A 26,849-nucleotide genomic window follows, 5' to 3' on the forward strand; every position below is an offset into this window, starting at 1 on the left:
TCAGCCATGGTTATAGATCAATGAAGCAAGATTCCATAGACTTCAGTAGGAGCAAATATTATTTTATTCCTGCAAAGAAAAGTTTTAGGTACAGCAAAGGAATGAGCATGATCTAATAACATGGTGTTGTGGAGTATAACAAACATTTGATTGTTTAGTGCCTATTGAAGAATGTCAAGAAGTGAAAATTATGCAATCATAAAAAACAAAGCATTGGGTCATCACAACTGTAGTAAAAATGTTGTTCTCTAATAAATACGAGAACAATTTCAAGAATAGATTGAAATCAAGGAATTAGCAGAGAAGTCAACTTTGAGCACATCTCAAACTTTACATGGGATATTACTGTACTGTAGTTGTATTTTAATATGGGGGGGATGTGTAATACATGCTTTGAACTGGCACATCCGAACTGGACAATTCCATGTAAACACAATAATTGTTAGCGAGATTGATCATTTTACTAAAAGTGTTTATCTATACTACTTCAAAAAACCAAATCAGTTTGTGAACCATGGTGGTGGCCTGGGTGCTTAATAAAATAGCTGTGGCAAATCAGGTCAGCCCTTTAAAATAACCCACACTACATAATGCTGTTTATATAACATGTTTCTTTTCATGATGCACTAATACAGCTAATAATGAATTCACCTCACTACTGGATACCAATCTATTATTTTTTTTTTTTTTAGGGAAATGGTGATCTCTTACAAGACCCAAGTGAAAGAAGACAAGAGACTATGATGGTCATTATCAAACCAGTGGTCCCATGTAGCACTCCCATACTGAAGGCTAGAGGATTAGCCTAGGTAATTCCTGGTTTCCTGTCTGTAACACACCTCACCATTGTGCCCATCTACCACACACACCTCGGCAAAGTAGGCTCCATTAAGACCCCTCCCAGAGGAAAATAACATGCGTAGGAAAAAAAAAACACACACAAATTAGACAAAGAAGGCGCTGTGGTAGAAAGGCCATCACAGGCTTCAAATAACTGCATCGTCCCTCTTCCCGGCCTCAGCGTCACTTGTGTTAGATGAGACTAGTGCTTTTTTAATTGTTGTTATTTTCTTCTCTAGAACCTGTCAGCAAACTAGCCAAGAGAGCCGTGTCAACCTTCTGGCCGGCCATAATGTTAGCTCATGGGAAGAGTTAGAGGAGGGGATGAGGTTTCCCCGTGATGGGGGTACCAGCCAAGGCAGGTAGTAGTCAACGTAGGCTTCTGCTGGACCTCCCTCCACCTTACTGGCTGCGTTTGGCTTGTGCATCCTCCTTTGTGCCACTCTTCCCAGATTCTGGAAAAGATGAGGGAAGGTAGCATTTGCTCTTTGAGTTTGAGTCTCAACCTATTAGCACAATTCATAAGGTAGTACTCCAAATATTACTGTATGTACTTATTTCCCCCTTACCTGTGCTTTCTGTAGATTGTTTAGGTGAAGTGGGCTGAGCCAGCTGTTGGAACTGTCTACATGGTAAACAGAGTGGATTTACAGGTTAGCGTTGCCTAGTCTAGGTCTTTTTTATAAACACAGCCATGCACACATAGACACAAACAGAATAATATTCCAAAGGTTACAGCACTCACCTGTCAAAGTAGGCTTGTCTCCTCCTTCGCAGTTCCTCGGCTGAGAGTTTCTCACTCTGAGGTGCTCCCCCTGTAATACTCCCTGGTGCATGGTCTGACGATGTTGTCTTGGCAACAAGCCCCCTTTTCGACATTGACTTATCGCTCATTACTGGCCCTAGGCAGACAAAGACAAAATGACAGATATTAGTGTGGAGATACTTTTTTAAAATCACATTGTCATACATGATGCAAATTGCATAATTACTGTGTTAGCAGTCTGTTCATTTATACAGGTCTAAATCAGGAAATGTATCATGAATCGATTTTGTGTGTGATATTCTGGGTGATTTTGTAACTGTTGCTTACCCAATATAGCCTTACCCTGCATGCTGAGCTGTATGGCCCTGCGAAGGTTAGCCTCTTCATCCTCCACCTCCATGTCCTGTGTACTCAGGGCCAGGGCCTTCCTCAGCTCATCCTCATCCACCACCCTCTCTTCTACGCCAGGGCCTGTCTCCAGCACACTACCCTGCCCTGATGATCTGCTACTCAGAGTGAAAAGAATTATGGGGGTTAATTCTCTCCCCTTAGCAAATACAAATTACTTGAGATGTTTAAGTTTGAGATGTTACAAAATCTGACAGTATGGGGGAATGGTGGTCATTTGTGATCTGGAGCCTACTCTTTCTCTGTAGGCCTACTCTTTCTCTCTTACCCCATGCCACTACTCGACTGAGCCTCGTTCTCTCCAATCAGCTTTGGTCTCTCTTGCTGCTGCACCTTCATGATCCCCAGTATCTGCTCTGCGTCACACCCTGGGAGATTTCCTCGGATCACAAATATGGAATACCCTGCAAGAAGACAGGCCTTCTTTGACCAACTAGCAAATCTGAGAAATCAACAGCACAATAATATAAACAAGGAAAATCACATATGTCAGGTTGTTTTACCTTCTTGCTGTAACTGTGCAAGGAAGAGGGCTAGGTATGTGTCTGATATCAGCTCTGGTCCAGTCAATAATGAATTCAGATTAAACCACTGCAATGACAAATAGGGTTACATCAGGAGGCTATATCATCTGTCCCAGATGTCTGAAGTGAAATCAATTATAAATGATAAGTGTATTTATTTTCATTTTTATCACAACTTATACCTGTTGCCCAAGTTTTCGTATTGTAAACCAGTGCTCCTTGTAGTTGCATATAAATGCCTTTTCATTTCTGAAACATGAGGACATTAATTCAATTGATGTGCCAAGAGGATATAAACTCAACCAATGAATTCGTAAAATTTCAAGGTAGGAATTTGAAGACTTGTATCACATCCAGTGTGTTTTTACATTGGGGTTATCATAAGCCTCTGGTACTCTCGACTGTTGAAGAGGGTCAGCTCCAAACCCCACACTGATAACGCATTGCTGATAACCTGATGGAGAAATCACAGAATAGTGTTATCATGAGGTAATCTTGATATGCTGATTTTGACTAATTCCACTTTTTCCATCCCTCAATCCCAAATATTATGATTATTATGTGTTCATTGGTTGCACTAATTCCACTGTTTGTTTATACAACCTGGGGTGCGTTCAGTTCGGCTCAGCGTTTTCTATGTTGAGTGACAGTTTGTACTGAACAACACGTTTCCCCAAAACGGTGCGCACTGTTCTTCAACAGCCTTTGTGGTATGTTTGCTCCTATTTGATGGGTGCGGCAAGGTGTGGCTTGATTAATATATATTTTTAAAATGTGATCTTTATTTAACTAGGCAAGTCAGTTAAGAACAAATTGTTATTTACAATGATGGCCAAACCCGAACGATGTTGGGCCAATTGTGTGCCGCAATATGGGCCTCCCAATCACAGCCAGATCAGATGTGATTCAGACTGGATTCGAACCAGGGACTGTAGTGTCGCCTCTTGCACTGAGATGCAGTGCCTTAGACTGCTGCGCCACTTGGGAGCCCAATATGGGTGTGAGATCATTTGAAATGGCAAAACGTGTGCAGAACACCATGCACAATCTTCCTCTGGGCCACCATAATCACACCTTTCTTCAACTGGTCGCTCAGTACAGTACCGTTTCTGTTGAATTAACGTTGAACACCACACCCCTGGTTCAAGCATTCATTATGTAACCCTGAAGGCACTGCATGCAGATTTTTATTTATTTAACTAGGCAAGTCAGTTAAGAACAAATTCTTATTTACAATGACGGCCTACCCCGGCCAAACCCGGACGACGCTGGGTCAATTGTGCGCTGCCCTATGGGACTCCCAATCACGGCCGGATGTGATACAGCCTGGATGATACAGCCTGGAAACGTTTGTGACTTTCTTTTATATAATGTTACCATGAGGATCAGGATACATTCATTATCAGATAAATTGTTCATATATTTCAACTTATAATGCATGATAGTTGGCTTTGTTACTCACTTGTATAGAAAAGAAACCACTGTCATCCATGTTACCAGATGGTTGCTGCAAATACATACAAATAAAGAGCATTAGCTCACATTCTAAAAGCCACTAATAAACTGCTGTATATATCATAACAAGTCCAAGAACCCTCCTTCACCTGTAAAAACGTTATGTACTCCTCACTACCTATACCACCCTCGGCCATCCTCATCCTTTCCTCCTCATCCAGTTGATGGGCAATGGACGATAGGTCAACGGGGGTAAAATACTCGCCTTGCAGAAGGTTGTTAAGGCAATGCTGAGCACACAGGGAGCCCTCTTGCTGTAAATAGGAATGAATGCATAAATCAAACCTGTACCAGGAACTGCTAGGAAATGAGTCAACAGCAGCTACTTAGCTGGCTAGTTAACGTACAACGTACAAATAATTTGCACATTATTACCAGTTCAAAGTAGATAACGTTATATAGATAGGTTACACGATCTTCACATTTGACGAAATATGTTAACTAGCTAGCCAGGTCTAGTAAAAGTTGAGACAAGTTGGAAACTGGGACAAAGATAACTTATCAGCTAGCTAGGTTAGCTATCAATAGCAAGCTGAGTAGTAATATGGCAAATCCCTCCAGCTACTTCAGATGTAAATTTGTGCAATTTAGCTAGCAAGCTACTTTAAAACGAGCGGAATGCACATTGTGAACTTAATAATAGAAAGATAACAGACAAGCTTACTTTTTCATGAAAGATGGACTCCATGTTTAAATTTACTGCGAAATATCATACTCTGACCTTCGACCATGCTGAGTTCAGGACGGGCAGCCAATCAGCTCGCAGTATTCGTTTGTTATTGTTTACACACGCTAGATCGATTTTTGCGATACAGACATAACACGAATATATATAACAAGACACGTCTTAGTGTAAAATCAGATGAATTCATACTACCTGCGTATTATATATAGTTAGCATTTGACAATTGGGCGTTAATACGATTCCAATGGCATTGCATATCTCCTCAAAAGTATTTAAGGCCAGGTCGAGGACCGTCGCTAAAAGAACGCCAGAACGTCCCACTGGCAACAACAGTTTTACCGAATATGGCAGTAGGCAATAAAAATAAAAAAATCAGTAAGGATGGTATAGTTTAGGGTGACCAGACGTCCCCGTATTCCGGGGACAGTCCCCGTTTTTGGTGGCCTGTCCCCGGAAATGTCCCCGTTTTTAACTGTGCGTTAAAAACAGAACAAAGTGAAATATTTTACTTGGCAAGAAAGACCGGGCAGCAGAGCCTACCGGTTGACGTCTCAATCACGTTGTGCTTGTTTTGTCCAACAGATGGGGCTGCTCGCTATAGCAGCTTCATTCACTCTTATTCTACTAACTACTTGTTCGCAATAGTTTTAGAGAAAACTGCTGTGGAAAACTCGGCCAGAAGTTAGCAAGTGTCAAGTGAATCCACAACATCACCAGAAACGTCTTTTCAAGCCAGGTAAGTTACCATCGTTTGAGATACTAGCTAGTGATGTTATGTCACAATTTATTATATAGATAGATGATCTGCTCTATAAGGTTTTAAATAGGTTATGCTAGCTAACGTTAGCTATGTAGACTAAGTTAGCTAGCTACTGTTATGGTAGCTAGGTTAAAAAACGTTCACATGAGAGCACGTGATGCCGCGGAGCTGAGCAGACGTTGACAAACCGAGCTCTTCAAAGTTATTCTATTATTACCTAAATAACAACGTTGAAACAATATTCTAACATCGGCTGATAAATTGTCAAGTACTTACCTTCCCAAAGAGCCATGGACCGCCGAAAGAGAGGCAAGAAGGACGACCAAAACGTCGTTGATTCCCAAGATAACGATAACGCTAGCAAGATTAGCATTAGCCCTCATAACTCAAACGACAGTCCCAGACTGTTGCTCTCGGCCTCTTGCGAGCCTGCCGACATGCTGGCTACTCTCCTCCGGGAAATTCAGGATGGTAACAAAGGTCTTTCTATGAAAATCGATAAGAGAACGGCTGAACTCCATTCTTCCATTGACGACCTGAAATCCTCCATGAATGATCTCCTTTTGAGAACGACTGAGGCAGAGTTGCGCATTAGCACAGTTGAAGACACCATCGCTCGACATGACCAGGTCTTGATACAACTGCAAAAGGACAATGCCTACCTCAAAAACAAGGTAGATCAGATGGAGAACCAGAGCAGACGTAGTAATATCCGTGTGGTGGGATTGAAAGAGGACAGCGAGGGCCGTGACCCGGTCCGTTTCTTCACTCAATGGATCCCGGATGTCCTAGGCACAATCAACTTCACCAAGTCACTGGAAATCGAACGCGCCCACAGAACATCAGCGCCGAAACCCCGGCCAGATGAGCCCCCACGGGCCGTCCTGATCAGGTTCCTCCGTTTCCAAGACAGAGAGAAGGTACTGCAACTCGCAAGAGCCAAAGGGGACATAACCATTGATGGCAAGAGGGTCAGCCTTTTCCCGGATATGAGCGCGGATCTCGCAAGACGTCGCAAGCAGTTCAGACCTGCCGCCAAAGCACTGAAGGAGAAGAACATCATCGGCTACCTCATCCACCCTGCGCGGATGAAAGTTCAGTACAAAGGCCGAAGCCATCTCTTCAACACGCCGGGAGAAGTGTACACTTTTCTCAAAGAACTGAGCAACGTCTGAGCCAGGACGGTCTCTTTGGGGGATAAGATGCAGTTTGTTTGTTTTCTCTTATCTGGACTGAACCGCTGATATCCTCCGGTCGCTATAATTGATTTGTACATTTTCAACTAACCGTATCTTTCCGGGGTGAGTTCTATTACATTTACAGGAGAGTATATTTTGGTTTAGTACATATCACTGGGCGAAGCAAATAAGTGGATTTAGGCCCACTGCTTTTCCCCTCATTTATGTTAATCTTTCGAAAAGAGACTCAAGCAGCCCTTACCGTGGGCAGTAAATATTCAGCCATAAATATCTATTCACAACGTTTGTTTTCAATTTAGAGAGCTCGCAGGTTTTAGTTTACTCCAAGGTTTAGCTAGTAAGAGCAAGATGGAAAGCGAGCAGCAACGTATCTCTACAAGTGTATTCATGTTTGATTGTTGGGATTGTGGTTTTAGTCTAACAATCGGGGTGGGTGGGATTCTCTATTTTTTTCCCCTTTTTTCTATGTTTATTGTTTCCTTCCTAAAGAGACACATAGGTCACTTCTGTGTTCAAACCAAAGTTGAAACATTTCCTAACTATCTACATATGATAGATTTCCATTCAGTTACATATTTGAAACCCTACTATGCTTAACCCACTAAAATATGTCACATTCAACGTAAAAGGTCTTAACAGCCCGATTAAAAGGAAGAGAGTCTATACATACCTTAAGAAATTAAAGGCTGACATTGTGTTTTTACAAGAAACACATCTTACATCCAGTGAACACAAGAAATTGAAGAGGGAATGGGTAGGACAAGTTTTTGCGTCCTCTTTTAACTCCAAAGCAAGAGGAACTGCAATTTTGATAAGTAGACACATCCCCTTCTGCGTCAGCAACACCATCTCTGATCCCTCTGGCAGGTTTGTTTTGGTGCAGGGGCATATGTTTTCAGAGTCTTGGACCCTATTGAATATCTATGCTCCTAACTTCGATGACCATATGTTTATTCAGAATGTCTTCCTTCAGGTCGCTCAAGCACCACCAGGATGGTTACTGGTTGGAGGAGATTTTAATTTTTGTTTAGATACAGTTCTTGATAGGTCCTCTGATAAACCCTCACTTCTTACCAAAGCCAGCAAGCTCACCATGTCATTCATGAAAGATCTCAATTTACTAGACATCTGGAGACAGTTGCACCCACAGGATAGGGACTACTCTTTTTATTCACACCCACACAAGACACACACACGCATAGATAACTTTTTACTGTCGACACAACTGTTTCATAGAGTGTTAGATGTCGAGTATCTCCCCAGATTGCTTAGTGACCATTCTCCCCTGGTATTATCAATCTCCATTCCTACCAAGGTAAATGGAGCATATAGATGGAGACTAAATTCTACACTCCTAAAGCAACCTGAATTTTGTGCATTCATCAAAGAGCAGATCAATATTTTCACTTTGACAAACAAACCCTCCGCTCCTGACAGTTTCATTCTTTGGGACACATTGAAGGCCTACCTGAGGGGACAGATCATTTCCTATACTAAAGGGCTGAAGAGAAAACACGGTGCGGAACTGAGTGCCCTTGAATCTGAAATCTCAGAGCTAGAGAAAACCTACCAAAGAGGCCCAACTAAAGATCTATACAGGCTTTTGGTGAATAAAAAACTGAAATATAATATTCTGAACACATATCAAGCTGAGAGGGCCATCACTAAATCAAAACAGCGTTATTACGAGCTTGGAGAGAAAGCACACAAAGTATTGGCATGGCAACTGAAAGCAGAGGAAAGTAAGAGGACAATTAATGCTATAGAAACTCTTACTAATGAGATATCTTTCGACCCTACTGAAATTAATAATACTTTTAAGAAATACTATGAAGACCTCTACACTTCCCAATCAAGCGATGATCTATCAGAGATCGACTCCTTTCTCTCCTCTCTCAACCTCCCATGCCTGTCAGGGGAAGACAGCGAGCGCCTGAGTGAACACTTCTCAGTTCCTGAATTGTTGGAGGCCATTAAATCCTTACCTTCTAATAAATCTCCTGGGGAGGATGGCTTCCCTCCAGAGTTCTATAAAGAATTTAGGGAGCTGTTGGTCCCCTACCTTATGGAGGTACTTAAAAAAGCCAGGGAAGACAACTGCTTTCCAGAGTCTTTCTCTCAAGCAGTGATTACTGTAATCCACAAGAAAGGGAAAAATCCACTAAAGTGCGCCTCATATAGACCAATCTCTCTCCTTAACACAGATTGTAAACTGGTCACCAAGATGCTATCTAAGAGACTGGAGTCATGTCTTCCCCTGTTGGTCAACCCAGATCAGACTGGCTTCATAATTAATAGATTGTCCTCCAATAACCTCAGAAGGTTCTTTGATATAATTCACCTTGCTAACAAAAACAAAATACCTAGTGTCGCAGTCTCCCTCGAGGCTGAAAAGGCCTTTGATAGGGTTGAATGGTCATACCTCTTTCGCGTCTTGGAAAAGTTTGGTTTAGGTACCGGGTTTGTAAATTTGATAAAATCACTCTACAAATCTCCTAAAGCTAGGATTGCTACCAACGGGATTACTTCCTCCTCTTTCCCTCTCCATAGGGGGAACAGACAAGGTTGCCCAATTAGCCCCCACCTCTTTGCCCTCGCCATCGAACCGTTGGCTGAGGCTATTAGAACGTGCCCTGACATACATGGCTTTGAGGTGGGCCCCCATACCCATAAATTATCACTCTTTGCGGACGACCTTATCTTATTTCTAACAAACCCAGAACACTCCCTCTCTCACTTGCAGATCCTACTACAGGGTTATAGTTCTTTCTCTGGATATAAGGTCAATTTAGATAAAAGCGAAATCTTACCGTTGTCTGTCTTTGACCATCATACCATCAAGCACAAGTTCCCTTTTAGATGGTCGCCTATGGGCTTCACATATTTGGGCATAATGGTGGATGGTAACCTGAACAACCTCTATAAACTCAATCTGGCCAATTTGTTGCAAAGGGTGGAGGGTGACCTTTGTAAATGGATGGACTTACCTCTCACTCTACTGGGTAGAATCAATGTAATTAAAATGAATGTCCTGCCCAGATTTCTATATCTGTTTCAATCTCTCCCTATCCCTGTTCCCGCAGCATTCTTTTCCTCTCTCGACAAGATGACCAGACGGTTTATCTGGCACGGCAAAACCCCTAGGGTTGGCCTGGATAAACTGACCCTGGATTACAGTCAAGGGGGCTTAAACCTCCCCAATTTTAGAATGTACTACTGGGCAGCACAGTCTAGGTTTCTGGCTCAGAGGTTTGACAAGGGTCCCTCTCCCTCATGGTTGAACATTGAAAAGCTTGAGGTAAAAGATGACACTGGGGCAGAATTGTTTTACAAATGGGACAGAAAATCTATAAAAACCATCACAGACAACCCTTTAATCATACATTCTGTCCTGGCATGGTGCAAACTGCATGAGCTGTTCGGACGAGGGGGATTCCTTTCCCCTAAAACCCCTTTATGGAACAATAGATTGATTCCTATGTTTTTCCAGAATAGTAACTTTAGACCATGGTCTGATAAGGGGATCACTCTTCTGGAACATTGTTACGAGGAGGGAGTTCTTATGTCTTTTGATCAGCTGAAACAGAAATACCACTTGCCTAACAGGGACTTCTTTAGCTACCTACAACTACGAAACTTTATTAGGGTGTCTCTCAAGGGACAATGGAACCTACCTAAGATGTCACCTATTGAACATCTCTGCCACGCAGACCAACCACTGTTCAAGACCATTTCCCGTGTTTACGATGCTCTTATGTCAGGACTAACACTGCCTGGGCTAGATAAACCCCGACTTAGATGGGAAAAAGATCTGGGTATTGATCTTGATGAGGGTCTATGGAGTGACCTATGCAGGGATGGTGTTACATCCACATTGAACTCCAGATACAGACTGATCCAGTTTAATTTCCTCCATCAGCTCTACATCACCCCATCTAGACTGCACAAGTTCAACCCTGATATCTCCTCCCTATGTTTTAGATGTGGCTCAGATGAAGGAACATTCCTCCATTCCACTTGGCAGTGTTCAAAACTACACGGTTTCTGGCAGGGGGTATGCGATACCATATCCTCAATTCATGGGGTTGCATTCCCTCTAGACCCGGAGGTCTGTCTACTGGGCAACTTTACTAACACCAATCTTAGGCAAAGCCATACTATAAAGCTAACAGAAATATTGCTAGCGATTGCCAAGAAATGTATTGCCTTGAAATGGAAAATGGATTCCCCCCTGCCAGTTGCAATGTGGCTATCAGAAGTTAATAGTTGTATCCCACTGGAGAAAATTACTTACCGCTTGAGGAATAAGTTAAATACATTTTATAGAATTTGGCAACCTTTTATTGACTACATGGAGAATCTCCCCCCACATCACATTGAATGAATCTCTATATTATCCTTATATAATGTTTCACACGTAACGTATAATATGTAGCCTACGGCAGGTGACCATATGATCCAATGTCTCATTATAATTTTTTTTTTTATTGTATGTCTGTACATATAATTATAATTTGTTTTATTTTGTCTTTCTTTGTTATGCTCATCTGTTATTGTCACTTTCTCCTATTGTTGTCTAATATCTTTTCACGTTTGTCTTGAATGTTGTTAATTGGAAAATGCAAAAATAAAATATTCAAAAAAAAAAAAACGTTCACATGTAAACATGCAGTGGACGGGCTATTTTGAAAATATGATTATATTAAATGAATGCACAATTAATTCGGAGAATATTTTTGTAGATTACAATTTTAATGGTTTGGCATTTATAATAAGTAGTGTGAAAATATATTTATAAATGTTCATGGATAACATTAGTAGTGGAGAGAAAGGAGAGGAGGAAGAAGAGTGAAGGAGACAGAGGAGGAAAGGTAAAGATATGGTTACAGAGCCTGCCAATTTATTATTCCAAACAATGTTTTTGAGATCAAATACAAACATGAGGCAAGCAATGGGAATCTGTTAACCAAAGTATTTTATCTAATAGTATGCTGTTTATTAATACAGATTTTAGAGAAAGGAGAAGGAAAAATTAAGGGAGTAAAAAGAGTGAAGCAAGGAGAGTGTAGAAGAGTGAGGTGGAAAGGTGAAGAGAAGGAAAGGAAGACGAGTGAAGAAAAGAGGAGGAGAAAGATTGGAGGAGAAGAAAAAGTTAAGAGAGTAAGAAGAGTGACACAAGGAGAGTGAAGAACAGACAGAGTAGATACAATGACTCTTTCCAAGAAACGGAAATGCACTTTATGAAAAACACGATGAGAAAATTTCCATTGATACGCTCAGGTCAAGACGATAGAATTGTTCAGTGCACCCTTTGTAATTCCTCTTTTTCAATTGGCAGCGGGGGAAGAACGGCAGTGGTAGAACATCAGCAGACGAAAAAGCATAAAGCCTCTCTGATTGCCCGTGTTGGTATGCCCTCTGTCACCACATTCTTCAAGAACGTAGAGCCTTCCCAAGAAGAATATGGTTTAGCTGTGCAGGAGGGTGTCTTTGCATACGTGTGACACAATCATAGTTACAGATCTATGGACTGCACAGCACAACTGACACGAAAGCTTTATGAGCCGAAATGTACATGTGCTAGGACAAAATGTGACGCCACAGTGAGTAACGTGTTAGCAACATGGGCAACTACTTTGGTAACACAGTACCTAGAACAGGTTGAATGTGTGTCCCTGTCCATTGATGCGTCCAATCATGGACATGTAAAGCTGCTGCCAATAATAGTCAGATATGTAAGATATATGATGGCAGCACATCTGTGGAAACAAAACTGCTTGATTTTGTTGAATTGAATGGAGAAACAGCAGAGGAAATTGCAGCTGAGGTCCTGGTGGTCATCCAAAAATGTAACCTGGAAAACATTCTCTGCCGACAACAAATACCAACTTTGGAGGACTGAATAGGCTGGGGAGGGTCAAAGGGTCAATGTCCATACCAAAGTTAAAAATGCTCTGCAGCGGGAGGTGATTGGCTTAGGTTGTCCTGCCCACATCATTCATAACACGGCCAGAACAGCTTTGGATATGATGTTGAGTACCTGCTCACAAAGATATTTGGATATGTTCATATTTTCACCGTCAGAGTAGAAAGACTGAAGGACTTTTGTGAGTTTGTTGGCCAGGAGTACCATAACATTGTTGGACACAGCAATGTTCGCTGGATGTCCATGCTCCCTGCTCTAGAAAGAGTGCTGAAAATGTATGTGCCATTGAAATCCTTTTTTATTTTTGAAGACAAATGCCCTGTTGTCCTGTGAACAATGTTCGAAGATCCACTGACTGAACTTTGGCTGGCCTTTGTCCATGGAAACTTGACCGTATTCAGTGACACGATCAAGATGCTTGGAGGCCAGGACCGCTGTGCTGTGGAGTCAGCTGCAATTCTGAGAAACGTTGAGGCAAAATTCACTGCAAGACGTGATGACAACTTCATTCCAGTTTGTCAGAGGACTTCTGAGAGAGCTAGAGGAAAATGAAGCCATGTCTAAAGAGAGCTTTCTCAAAACATCACAATCATTCTTCACTACGGCTGTGAACTACTTGCAAGCATGGGGAAAGCACACAGATAATCTAAAAGGGTTACATTGTCTCCTTTTAAAAAGGCAACCTCTGCGTGAAGAGATCCAGAAGGCAGCAGGCAAACTGCAGGAAAAATGCCCCAATGTGACCATCAATGAGGATGCATTGTTTGACGAGGTTACTGGCCTGCAAGAGTTCCTAATGGAGGGATCGATTGAAGAATGGAACACATCTGAGACAGATGTCAGAGATGGAGCACGGTGGTTACCCACTTCAAAGACAATGACATCCCACACTAACCTGGCTAGATTAGCGTCTGTTGTCATGTGCTTACCTGGAAGTAATGCACCAGTCGAGAGAGTGTTCTCCCAAATTAATGATCTATGGACAGCAGCAAGAAATAGGTTCACTGTTCCTACCATCAAGGCCATGCTTATTGTGAAGTGTCACGAACCGGCTCAAAGCCCGTAACAAAAGGGAGACAACGTGGAGATAAGGAGTAACAAAATATATTTATTAAATAACTAAAGTAACTAAGTATAATATACAATGGTGTGTGTGTAATCAGTAGTGTAAGTGAGTGTTTTGCATGCATGAATGTGATAATGCAGGGTGTTGAAAGATGCTAAAACAAACCACCAAGAAACACAAACAAATCTATCAAGGTGTCTGCCTGGAGAGAGTCTCCTCCATGAATGGGGAAGTGGTGCATTTATCCTATGACAGTGGGCCCAGGTGTTTCCCATGTAGCTGACGACCCTCCCAACTCCGCCCACCGGCATCCTAATAAGGAAACAAGAACAAAGAGAGAATACGGCAGACAGAGTGGGAGGGTCGTCACAGAAGACAAACTTCAACCTCCCCTGTCAGGAGTTCATGGAGAAGCTGGCCAAAGACAGAGCAATCCTGAAGAAGATACATTCTTCTGAGAAATATACAGATTAGGTTGGTATAAGTATATAATGTAGTTACCAATCTCATCAGCATCTTATTTCTTTATTATGTTAAGTATTTCACATATACTATTGTCTGTTTTTTTCAATTTTGCTCATGTTCTCTTCTGCTCTTATTCTACCCAGACTACCAGGACCACTGAATGGCTGTTCAGATCGGACAGTTCTGTCTTGTCTGTAGTGTTTCTGTAATATAGTTGTTTTCTCTGTATCACAGTGTGCCTGTTAGACTAAATACATGAAACTGGAATTGTCCCCCTTTTTTATTTCATAGATAATATAACATTGGCTATTTTAATTATATATTCACCACCAAACTGTAAATGTCCCCGGTTTTCATTTCAGAAATCTGGTCACCTTAGTATAGTTATGTGCTAAATGTAATTTGTATAGATTACACGTGTATTTAATTGGCTCGTTCAATTTTATAATTTATTGAAGATATGGTTTCACATGATATTTGAAAGGTGTTTTACTTGGTGGACGCTCTACGCACCCCTCGCTAGCTAACTGCTGGCAATATTTGCTAGTTAACTAATGTTGCAAGAAAGCTATTTTGGTGGGCATCACATTAGCTAGGTAGTTAAGATACTTTTGGTAATGTAGTGTATGTGGACACCTGCTCGTGGAACATCTCATTCCAAAATCATGGGCATTAATATGGATTTGGTCCCCCCTTTGCTGCTATAATAGCCTCCACTCTTTTGGGAAGGCTTTCCACTAGATGTTGGAACATTGCTGCGGGGACTTGCTTCCATTCAGCCACAAGAGCTATAGTGAAGTTGGGCACTGCGTTCCAATTCATCCCAAAGGTGTTAGATGGAGTTGAGGTCATGGTTCTGTGCAGGACAGTCAAGTTCTTCCACACCAATCTCAACAAACCATTTCAGTATGGACCTTGCTTTGTGCAATGGGGGCATTATCATGCTGAAACAGGAAAGGGCCTTTCCAAAACTTTTGCCAAAAAGTTGGAAGCACAGAATGATCTAGAATTTCTTTGAATGCTGTAACATTAAGATTTCCCTTCACTGGAACTAAGGGGCCTAACCCGAACCATGAAAAACAGCCCCAGACCATTATTCCTCCATCAAACTTTACAGTTTACATTATGCATTCGGGCAAGTAGTGTTCTCCTGGCATCCTCCAAACCCAGATTTGTCCATCAGCCAGATGGTGAAGCGTGATTCGTCACTCCAGAGAATGCGTTTCCACTGCTCCAGAGTCCAATGGCTGCGAGCTTTACACCAGTCCAGCCGACACTTAGCATTGCGGATGGTAATCTTAGGCTTGTGTGCGGCTGCTCGGCCATGGAAAAACATTTCATGAAGCTCCTGACGAACAGTTCTTGTGCTGACATTGCTTCCAGAGTTAGTTTGGAACTCGGTAGTGAGTGTTGCAACTGAGGACAAATAATTTTTATGCACTTTGCGGTACCGTTCTGTGAGCTTGTGTGGCCTATCAATTCGTGGCTGAGCCGTTGTTGCTCCTAGAAGTTTCCATTTCAAAATAGCAGCACTTCGAGTTGACCGGGGCCGCTCTAGCAAGGCAGAGACTTGACGAACTGACTTGTTGGAAAGGTGGCTTCCTATGACGGTGGCATGTTGAAAGTAAGGCCCTTCTACTGACAATGTTTGTTTATGGAGATTGCATGGCCACGTGCTCGATTTTATACACCTGTCAGCAACTGGTTTGGCTGAAATAGCCGAATCCACAAATTTGAAGGGGTTTCCACGTACTTTTGTATGTATAGTTGTATGTCTGGTCATTGAATTGTGTTCACATAGCTAGCTAGTGAAGGTGTTCTTGTTGCTAGTTAGCTACGTTGTCACACAGCAATTGAGAATCTTGAGTGTGTTGTTTTGTGGGTGCATGTCGAGGTTTGCTTCTGCACCAATGTAACTTAGCTGGCGTGAGTCTCCCGGGGTGTGTGCCTGGTGAGCGTGAAATACACTGATCCATTATTGACATCACTTGCTAAATCCACTTCAGTCAGTATAGATGAAGGGGAGGAGAGGGTTTAAATAAGGATTTTTAAGCCTTGAGACAATTGACACGGATTGTGTGTGTGTATGTGTGCCATTCAGAGGGTGATTTTAAGTACCTTTGAACAGGGTATGGAAATAGGTGCCAACGCTGCTGGGTTTTTCAAGCTCAACAGTTTCCTGTGGGTATCAAGAATGGTCCACCACCCAAAGGACATCCAGCCAACTTGACACAACTGTGGGAAGCATTTGGAGTCAACATGGGCCAGCGTCCCTTTGGACGCTTTTGACACCTTGCCCCGATGAATTGAGGCACTTCAATATTAGGATGGTGTCCTTAATGTTTTGTACACTCAGTGTGTAAAGTATATATTTTATGCTGCCTTAGGTGAAAAGAGTCAGTATTGTGTGGTGTGTACCTACAGTTGAAGTCAGAAGTTTACATACACCTCAGCCAAATACATTTAAACTCAGTTTTTCACAATTCCTGACATTTAATTCTAGTAAAATTCCCTGTCTTAGGTCAGTTAGGATCACCACTTTATTTTAAGAATGTGAAATGTCAGAATACTAGTAGAGAGAATGATTTATTTCAGCTTTTATTTCTTTCATCACATTCCCAGTGGGTCAGAAGCTTACATGCACTCAATTAGTATTTGGTAGCATTCCCTTTAAATTGTTTAACTTGGGTCAAACGTTTCGGGTAGCCTTCCACAAGCTTCCCACAATAAGTTGGGTGGATTTTGGCCCATTCCTCCTGACAGAGCTGGTGTAACTGAGTCAGGTTTGTAGGCCTCCTTGCTCGCACACGCTTTTTCAGTTCTGCCCACAAATTTTCTATAGGATTGAGGTCAGGGCTTTGTGATGGCCACTCCAATACCTTGAATTTGTTGTCCTTAAGACATTTTGCCACAACTTTGGAAGTATGCTTGGGGTCATTGTCCATTTGGAAGAGCCATTTGCGACCAAGCTTTTAACTTCCTGACTGATGTCTTGAGATGTTGCTTCAATATATCCACATCATTTTCCCTCATGATGCCATCTATTTTGTGAAGTACACCTCCCCCACAACATGATGCTGTCACCCCTGTGCTTCACGGTTGGGATAGTGTTCTTCGGCTTGCAAGCCTCTCCCTTTTCCCTCCAAACATAACGATGGTCATTATAGTCAAACAGTTCTATTTTTGTTTCATCAGACCAGAGGACATTTCTCCAAAAAGTACGATCTTTGTCCCCATGTGCAGTTGCAAACCGTAGTCTGGCTTTTTATGGCGGTTGTGGAGCAGTGGCTTCTTCCTTGCTGAGCGGCCTTTCAGGTTATGTCGATATAGGACTCGTTTTGCTGTGGATATAGATACTTTTGTACCTGTTTCCTCCAGCATCTTCACAGGGTCCTTTGCTGTTGTTCTGGGATTGATTTGCACTTTTCGCACCAAAGTAGGTTCATCTCTAGGAGACAGAACGCATCTCCTTCCTGAGCGGTATGACGGCTGCGTGGTCCCATGGTGTTTATACTGGCGTACTATTGTTTGTACAGATGAACGTGGTACCTTCAGGCGTTTGGAAATTGCTCCCAAGGATGAACCAGATTTGCAGAGGTCTACAATGTTTTGGTCTTGGCTGATTTCTTTTGATTTTCCCATGATGTCAAGCAAAGAGGCACTGAGTTTGAAGGTAGGCCTTGAAATACATCCACAGGTACACCTCCAATTGACTCAAATGATGTCAATTAGCCTATCAGAAGCTTCCAAAGCCATGACATAATTTTCTGGAATTTTCCAAGCTGTTTGAAGGCAGTCAACTTCGTGTATGTAAACTTCTGACCCACTGGAATTGTGATACAGTGAAATAATCTGTCTGTAAACAATTGTTGGAAAAATTACTTGTGTCATGCACAAACTAGATGTCCTAACCGACTTGCCAAAACTATAGTTTGTTAACTTAATCACCCTCCCGGATCCGGGATCATCCTCATCAGAAAAGCTGACTAGCATAGCCTAGCCTAGCGCCACAGGGATATCATATAATATAATTTCATGTCATAATTTTCAAGTCCAATACAGCAAATGAAAGATAAACATCTTGTGAATCCAGCCAACATTTCCGATTTTTTTAAATGTTTTACAGCGAAAACACAATATATATTTATGTTAGCTCACCACAATAGCCAAACACACAACGCCATTTTTTCACCGCAAACATAGCTTTCACAAAACCCACAAATAGAGATAAAATTAATCACTAACCTTTGAACAACTTCATCAGATTACAGTCTTATGACATCATGTTATACAATACATTTATGTTTTGTTCGAAAATGTGCATATTTATAGCTACAAATCTGGGTTTTACAACGCAGCCATCGTCACAAATAACACCAAATTGTCCGGAGAAATTTTACACAGCGACGTAATCTAACCAAAAAACTCATCATAAACTTTGCTGAAAAATACATGTTGTACAGCAAATGAAAGATACACTTGTTCTTAATGCAACCGCTGTGTTAGATTTAAAAAAAATAACTTTAGTACAAAGCACAGCATGCAATAATCTGAGACAGCGCCCAGCCATTCTCCGCAATGTTGGAGCCAACATATTCCACAAAAATACGAAATAACATCATAAATATTCTCTTACCTTTGATGATCTTCCATCAGAATGCAGTGCAAGGAGTCCTAGTTCCACAATAAATCGTTGTTTTGTTTTAGAATGTCCATTTCTTCTGTCGAATTAGCAACTTTGGCTAGCATAATGGTGCTCACGTGTCCATGAACGCTTGGCGCATGGAACGAAAAATTCCAAAAGTCATAATAAAAGTCGAATAAACTGGTCAAACTCAGTTGAAAATCCATCTTTATGATGTTTTTCTCATATGTATCTAATAACGTCCAAGACGGAGCATTTCGTCGTGTCTACCTAACGCATTGCAGAAAATAATATGGTGCTCCCAGGTGCGCAGCAAAATACTGCCAATATGGCAGACCTGTCACTCCAAAAGCTCTCATTCGGTCTCACATCAAGCTAGACACCCCATTCAACATTCTACTGCCTGTTGACATCTAGTGGAAGGCGTATGAAGTGCATACAGATCCATAAATACAAGGCAATTGAATAGGCAAGGCCTTACACGGAGACCCATTTTCAGAATTTTCACTTCCTGTTTGGAAGTTTGCTGCCAAATGAGTTCTGTTTTACTCACAGATATAATTCAAACAGTTTTAGAAACTTCAGTGTTTTCTATCCAATAGTAATAATAATATGCATATCGTATGATCTAGAACAGAGTACGAGGCCGTTTAATTTGGGCACGATTTTTTCCCAAAGTGAAAACAGCGCCCCATATTAAGAAGAAGCTAACAAGAAAATTGTGGAGTGGTTGAAAATGGAGTTTTAATGAGTCCAACCTAAGTGTATGTAAACATCCGACTTCAACTGTATATGCTGTTTAGATTTTTAATGCATTGTAAGGCTGCATGATGAGACTCTAATGATTTGAAAAAGTTGCTTGAAAGGCATGAGCTCTGCTTTGTTTTTTTCCACAGGCTACACCCTAGAGGTCGACCGATTTAATCGGAATGGCTGATTTTAATTAGGGCATATTTCAAGTTTTCATAACAATCGGTAATCGGCATTTTTGGACACCGATTATGGTCGATTACATTGCACTCCACAAGCAGGCTGACTACCTGTTACGCGAGTGCAGCAAGGAGCCAACGTAAGTTGCTAGCTAGCATTAAACTTATCTTATAAAAAGCAATCAATCTTAACATAATCACTAGTTAACTACACATGGTTGATGATATTACTAGTTTATCTAGCTTGTCCTGTGTTGCATATAATCGATGCGTGTCTGTTAATTCATCATCGAATCACAGCCTACTTCGCCAAAAGGGTGATGATTAACAAGCGCATTCGCAAAAAAAGACTGTCCTTGCACCAATGTGTACCTAACCATAAACATCAACTACTTTCTTAAAATCAATAAACAAGTATATATTTTTAAACCTGGATATTTAGTTAATATTGCCTGCTAACATGAATTTCTTTTAACTAGGGAAATTGTGTCACTTCTCTTGCGTTCTGTGCAAGCAGAGTCAGGGTATATGCAGCAGTTTGGGCTGCCTGGCTCGTTGCGAACTGTGTGAAGACCATTTCCTCCTAACAAAGACCGTAATTAATTTGCCAGAATTGTACATAATTATGACATAACATTGAATGTTGTGCAATGTAACAGCAATATTTAGACTTAGGGATGCCATCCGTTAGATAAAATACGTAACGGTTCCGTATTTCACTGAAAGAATAAACTTTTTGTTTTCGAAATTATGGTTTCTGGATTTGACCATATTAATCACCTAAGGCTTGTATTTCTGTGTGTTATATTATAATTAAGTCTATTATTTGATAGAGCAGTCTGACTGAGCGATGGTAGGCAGCAGCAGGCTTGTAAGCATTCATTCAAACAGCACTTTCCTGCATTTGCCAGCAGCTCTTCGCTGTGCTTCAAGCATTGCGCTGTTTATGGCTTCAAGCCTATCAACTCCCGAGATTAGGCTGGCAATACTATAGTGCCTATAAGAACATCCAATAGTCAAAGGTATATGAAATACAAATGGTATAGAGAGAAATAGTCCTATAATTCCTATAATAACTACAACCTAAAACTTCTTAGCTGGGAATATTGAAGACTCATGTTAAAAGGAACCACCAGCTTTCATATGTTCTCATGTTCTCAGCAAGGAACTTAAACGTTAGCTTTTTTACATGGCAAATATTGCACTTTTACTTTCTTTGTTTTTGCATTATTTAAACCAAATTGAACATGTTTCATTATTTATTTGAGACTAAATTGATTTTATTGATGTATTATATTAAGTTAAGATAAAAGTGTTCATTCAGTATTGTTGTAATTGTCATTATTACAAATATATATACTGTATATAAGTTGGCAGATTAATCGGTATCGGCTTTTTTTGGTCCTCCAATCGGTAGCGGTATTGGCGTTGAAAAATCATAATCGGTCGACCTCTAGTACACACCAATAGTTTCTCATTCACAATTTGACAAGCACTTGATAATGCCTTGAATTTTAAGGCGGCATCCCCTTTGTGGCCGTAATGCACCCTAAAAAAATCCATGCCTTTTGCATCCCAAAGTGCTGCGTTGTGCCCTTCTCCCTGAGTCTGCGCAATCCGAAGGGCCTCTCACTCATATGTCACGTGATCGGGTCTTTCTCACAGGCTACAAGTGAAGACGGACACATCGGGGACGCAACTGCGCACGTCCTTATCCAATTCTGAGGTGCATATTGAAGATCTGTCCACATGTACTTTTTGTCAGTCATCAAGATGAGTAGGCCTAACAAACAGCAAAAGCAGTTGTGGGGTGCAATAGATCCCAAATGAATACAACCACAAGCATTAAAAAAATGGTTGACGCAACAAAGTTTATCTTAAATTGTTGATCAGCTATTAAGCTATTTCTTCACATTATAATCGCAGCAATGCACACATGGCAGTAGGCTATAAGCGTGAATGTTCCATTAGCGGGACAACACCATTATCAAAAGTGACAACAAATGCGATTATCCATGTAATTCTTTTATTTTAAAAGTACATTTTTATGTAGAAAATGAACTTCCCCAAACTTGAAATTCATGCGCTGCTTATGTATGCCAGTTAGGCTCTACACCTGTTGTAAAGCGGTTTAATGTGCTTAATTTTAAGAAGTTATTTTGCCACTTTAGTGATACAAACCTTATCAAAACATATAGGCCTATTGGCTAGGCTACATTCTTGATTTAATCTTGTCTTTACATATACTATATAATATGTGTGTGAAATGTATTTGTTTTGATTTAGAATAGACCATTATCATGCAGCTGTCTCGAAACGGGTGCAGCGGGAAAAGATGCATGTCATCTATGCACTTAAATAGTGAATGGAGGATGCTTTTCCTGTGGTTCATTTTCATGCCAGCAAGGTAGGCAATACTCTTGTAAAGATTAACAATGTGCTTAATGTTAGGAACGCTGAGAAAAATAAATAGTAGGCCTAGCCTATAGAAAGCTGATGGGATCCTCCTCTTTTTAATCGAGGCTATCACTCTATTTTCTCACGCAATTGCATAGCCTATAGAAATGTTGCTCAACATGGGCTCTCATTAAGTGTTTGATTTAGATTTTTGATTACATTTGCATTGATGTCAGAGTGATTTAGAGGGACAATAGAGTGATGAGTACCAGGCAGTTAGCAAGTTTGGTAGCCTACTAATGACCAGCAGCACCATCAGAACTTGGAGAAGCCTAATTACTGTGACTAATGGTATTCATGACTCGTGACCGCCGGTGTGGTGGTAATACAGTCACCGCAACAGCCCTAGTCACTATGTTGTTGATCCATCTTCAGTATTCTCCTATCACAAGCATTGAACTCTGTAGCTGTTTTAAAAACACCAATGGCGTCGTGGTGACATCCCTAAGCTGTTTCCTTTGTAACGCAACAAAATGTGAAAAAAGTTCAATGTGGTGTGTCATGACGTTGGCCTGTGGGTAAGGTTTATGACCCCCCCCCCCCCCCCCGTAAATACCTTTCTCCCTTCCCTTTCTCTTGACTCTACAGAGGGACTCTTGAATAGCCTTTGTTAAACATAGAGAGTCTGCGAACATCAAACAAGTGGAGGGAAAGGAACCATATTTCGGTAATAGAACCAGTTGAAAATATGCGTTGGTACTTAATGAATATGATGTCAGTTCGGTTGTCATCTGAGAAATTATGACTGATGACAGGACGACCTAAACTGTATCTGGGAAAGTCTACACATTATACTTATCAGATTCACATGGAATTGTTGTGCAATTCAAATGTTTAAATATAACATTATTTGTGAAAAGATTAAATGTAATTTTAGCTTCCAAATGAGAGATTTGGGTTTTCATAAGGTTAGGGCTCTGCTCAATCAGTGGCCCGCCCCTGTGAAGAGACATGGGTTATAAACTATGAAACACACCCTTCTCCCTCCACTATATAAGCCCTTGACGAAAATGTAACCTCCTGTTCCGGGTACATTAGGATGACGTTCCGATGTCAGAAGGATTCAGATAATAACTACAGAACGAAGCCAACCTCAGCGTGAGCTTTGGTTGCAAATGGTATGAACTTTGAACTCTTATTCGCTACAGAAGGGATACCTCCTAGCCGTTGAGTTAGCAGCGGCCGCTGTAAACGTGGGCTAGGAAAGGACGGACAGAGTATCCCGTCTACCACACAACGACGACACTACAATGTTTCCCGTTCACCACCAGAGACACTCTTCAAAGGACTCTGTTGGGCAACACGGCCTTCCATCTACCACCAACCTATTGAAGCGCAGCTCAGAGTAAATATTTATTGCATTTTCCTTTTCCAAATGGGCGGTAATTTAGAATGTATAAGATTCTGTATTTACGATAGAGTAGCTGCCTACGGCCCGATAGAGACATCGCTTCTCCCTTTGTTATTCAGTCTTCCCGCTCTTTCACTCAAACCCAACACCCTTTTCTTTGTGTAACCAGCTGTCATATCTGTTCCGTCCGCTAGGAACGTTTTCCTTCATGACATAATTTGTAATCACGGTATGATTCATTCTGTGTATATGTAATTCTGTGTGATTAGTTAGGTATTTAGTAAATAAATAATTAAACCCAATTTTGTATTGCTGATTCAACTCGTTAGCCAGGGTTCGTGAAGATGACCAAGAATGTATAACTTTCAGATGAGACTGAAATAAGGTGACGATTAATATTGGCTGCTATTGATGTAAAATATTACTAGGTCTTTAAGAGTTTATTCGGAAGATAACTGCTCTATAAATATTATTTTGTGCTGCCCCGACTTTCTAGTTAATTACATATACATGATTAGCTCAATCAGGTAATATTAATTACAGAGAAAGGATTTTATAGAATAGCATGTCCTATCACTTAATCCGGCATAGCCAAAGACACGACAGGTGTATACTTTATCTAGATACGTATCGAATAGTCTGGAAAGGGAAATATGGATATCCCTACTCATTGGCTTTACACACTGTCTGGCATTAGGGCTTTTGTAATGACTTGCAATCTTTGCCTTCATCAATGAATATCACCAGATGTTTTTTCTACACCAGTGTTTTTTGGTAGGGTATGGAGGAGGTGAAGAAGCAATTTGGTCAGCACATCGAGGTCGAGCCTGAATGGAAGGCTGGGTTTTCTATCCAGAGACAGCTACGACACATCCTTGTCATGTTCCATGGCTGGTGTTCATCTGATGTAAGTCCTCACACAGTGCTTTTAAAAAATCCCTTACCCCCTCCAGTAATCTCTAATAAATGAATGGGTTAATATGGAAGTGTATGTTTCTATGTACTTGACTGGGATCTCTGCCCATGCCCCCTCCTTCAGGAGACAGTTCTTCTCCTGTCCTTCAAGGAGTGTCACAGGGCACTGACGCTCTGCAGTAACCAACCCTTTCACAGCGAGGCCATAGACTACTACATGTGCAAACACATCCTCCATGTACGCCCCTACAAGGTGTCCCAGGAGCCTGTCAGCATACACCTGCTCATCTCCAGGGCGCTTGCTGGTAAGGAGAACCATACTGTCCAATTGTCCGCACCTATGGGCCTTTGGACATTGTTCTATGTGTTGGGACAGTAGTTGGGGTTGTGGAAATTAAGATGGTTTTATGTTGGTGAAACAGCATGCATGTTGCTTATGCTGTCGTTCCACCTTCACTCTTATATTCTTGTGTGCATCTACAATTTTGTGGAACGTCTATTACCTGTTCCTTATGCTCTCCAGGCCTGTATGTACAGCTGTGTAGTACAGGGGCAGTCAAACGCCTCCACCAATATGTGGATCCGGTAAGTATCTGTGACAAGTCAAAATTCATTTGAAATCATTGTCTGTTTTTTGCGTTTGATCTGTAGTTAGTCAGTAAGAATCAGCCTCGTATGGTCAGTCAGCATGTGCCGTGCTAGTCTGCAGTGCACAAGCAAAACATCTTCCCACTGATGTTGCTAAAGGACAGGGCCATCTGTGTTACAGGAGAGCTGTGACTTCACCTGGTTTGCGGAGCACCCTCTGCGCTGTGTGGTGCTGGCTGCCCAGGCCTCAGCTGAGATGTGGCGCAGGAACGGCCTCTCGCTCGTCAGCCAGGTGGAAGGTGGGATGGTTTTGATGGGCTTGTGGTGTCAACTGTTGCTAAACCCCTAACTTTTCAGGGATTGAATTCACATTTTGTTATCGCTGTCATGTCAGTTAGTGTGTCAGTGTATGGTTATTTGTAATTTGCAGGTGTACTATTATCAAAATGTAAAATGCAGGGATGAGATGTTTGACAAGGATGTCATCATGCTACAGGTTAGTGTTTAACAGCTGCAACGTTGTCCTGCACTCACCTGCTTTTTATTCTATAGAGTCTCCTGACTACCAATGCGTGATTTAATTCTCCTCTTTTTTTCAGAGTGCTGCTTCCAAAATGGACCCCAACCACTTCATCATGCTGATCTTGCAGAGATTTGAGCTCTTTGATGTGTTCAATGGAAGTCACTTAAGCAAAGACCAAGTGAGACCAACGACTATTGGTTCAAATAAATAATTATTGCATTTAGGCAAAATGGTTAATTTATAAAATACCAATCCTTCTGTACAGTAACTGCTGAAACAGTGGAACCGGTTAACAAGAGATGTTCTACCTCCTCATCATTGTTGGTACATACCTAAGCTGCTTTCTAAACAACAACATCTCTACTAAAGTAATTGTCTCCCCGGTGCTGGAGAACTCCTAGTGTATAGTTAGTAAGTTGACTATGTCTAGTGACATCACGTTGGCTAGATGTTATCGATTTGGTTGAGATGAAGATCACTTTATTGGTCAATTGCACACAAGGTCCAACTCAAATTTGACTTCCGCTTTAAACCCAACCCCTCCGAAAGACACGTATACGTATACAGGTTTTGGAGAGATGCAGGAGGCTGCCACACTGGGTGCCCGGGGAGCTGCTGTTGTGGGGGGTTAAGTGCCTTGCTCAAGGGCACAATGGCATCTAGGATTTGATAGCTCACTTCCCCCCAGTTCGGATCCAGGATTTGAACTGGCAACCCTCCGGTTGCTGGCTCACCTCTCTAACCGCTAGGCTACCTGCCGTCTCATTCTGTATGTCATCTCCCCAGGGGAGCGGTATGTCCCAGGGATCAGTCAGGTGACCAAAGATGATGTGAAGATGAGGGAAGTGATTAGGGTTGCACATTTTGGGAAATATTCAGAGGTGGAAACTTTCCATGGGAATTAACAGGAATATATGAAAATTACTATTAATACCATTTAAATGTATATGTTTTTTGCATTGGATATATTTACCATATCATATGGAGACAGAAACATGAACCTTTTACCTTATCATAAGTAGACAATTGCAAATGATTAAATCCTTCCAATAGAAATAAAAAAAACGATTTAGTTACGAATTGAACTTTAATTAAATGATTTGACTTCACATGAGATGATTTTACTGAAAAAAAGGGAATATTGAATGATCCCCAATTATCCATCGCATATCCCCAAAACCTTTTCAACATATGTGAAATGATAGTCTAGAAACTAAAGCTTTGGTTGTCTTCCTCTCAGGCTTCCATGTCTTCTCCCTGGACCTCCTCAATGTCCACCTCTTGAAC

The 26,849-nt window shown here is 41.3% G+C and overlaps 2 protein-coding genes across 4 annotated transcripts; one reads left to right on the top strand and one right to left on the bottom strand.

The window, feature by feature from the left end:
- Window positions 1-46: 46 nt before the first annotated feature.
- LOC120023159 (ataxin-3-like) lies at window positions 47-5,144 on the bottom strand. Of its 2 annotated transcripts, none has more exons than XM_038967167.1 (11): window positions 4,718-5,144; window positions 4,143-4,307; window positions 4,001-4,045; window positions 2,907-2,992; window positions 2,721-2,787; window positions 2,518-2,605; window positions 2,283-2,418; window positions 1,934-2,112; window positions 1,586-1,742; window positions 1,410-1,465; window positions 47-1,295 (listed from the first exon to the last, which is right to left on the bottom strand). In XM_038967167.1, the coding sequence occupies exons 1-11, from the start codon at window positions 4,739-4,741 to the stop codon at window positions 1,243-1,245; spliced, it is 1,056 nt and encodes a 351-aa protein (XP_038823095.1). In that variant the 5' UTR covers window positions 4,742-5,144; the 3' UTR covers window positions 47-1,242. The 2 variants fall into 2 exon arrangements, with proteins under 2 accessions (XP_038823095.1, XP_038823097.1); XM_038967169.1 differs by having other exon boundaries at window positions 1,949-2,112; window positions 4,718-4,741.
- LOC120023160 (E3 ubiquitin-protein ligase UBR1-like) lies at window positions 4,872-26,849 on the top strand. Of its 2 annotated transcripts, XM_038967170.1 has the most exons (7): window positions 4,872-5,474; window positions 24,302-24,443; window positions 24,576-24,756; window positions 24,975-25,036; window positions 25,221-25,338; window positions 25,639-25,740; window positions 26,803-26,849. In XM_038967170.1, exons 2-6 carry the CDS (start codon window positions 24,318-24,320, stop codon window positions 25,695-25,697), a joined length of 546 nt encoding a protein of 181 aa, XP_038823098.1. In that variant the 5' UTR covers window positions 4,872-5,474; window positions 24,302-24,317; the 3' UTR covers window positions 25,698-25,740; window positions 26,803-26,849. The 2 variants fall into 2 exon arrangements, with proteins under 2 accessions (XP_038823098.1, XP_038823099.1); XM_038967171.1 differs by lacking the exon at window positions 4,872-5,474 and having other exon boundaries at window positions 24,148-24,443.

The sequence above is a fragment of the Salvelinus namaycush genome, chromosome 28, assembly GCF_016432855.1.
Source record: "Salvelinus namaycush isolate Seneca chromosome 28, SaNama_1.0, whole genome shotgun sequence".
NCBI classification, from domain to species: Eukaryota; Metazoa; Chordata; class Actinopteri; order Salmoniformes; family Salmonidae; genus Salvelinus; species Salvelinus namaycush.

Bases quoted from the DNA above. Each gene is read 5' to 3' on its own strand.
- LOC120023159 (XM_038967167.1), bottom strand. From the start codon at position 4,741: ATGGAGTCCATCTTTCATGAAAAA. The intron at 1,743-1,933 runs GTAAGCAACAGT...TTGTCTGCCTAG, and splicing joins GCAGGGTAAGGCTATATTGG to GGCCAGTAATGAGCGATAAG. The intron at 1,296-1,409 runs GTAAGGGGGAAA...CATCTTTTCCAG, and splicing joins ACAATCTACAGAAAGCACAG to AATCTGGGAAGAGTGGCACA.
- LOC120023160 (XM_038967170.1), top strand. From the start codon at position 24,318: ATGGAGGAGGTGAAGAAGCAATTTGGTCAGCACATCGAGGTCGAGCCT. The intron at 24,757-24,974 runs GTAAGGAGAACC...TATGCTCTCCAG, and splicing joins CATCTCCAGGGCGCTTGCTG to GCCTGTATGTACAGCTGTGT. The intron at 25,339-25,638 runs GTGGGATGGTTT...TCTTTTTTTCAG, and splicing joins GCTCGTCAGCCAGGTGGAAG to AGTGCTGCTTCCAAAATGGA.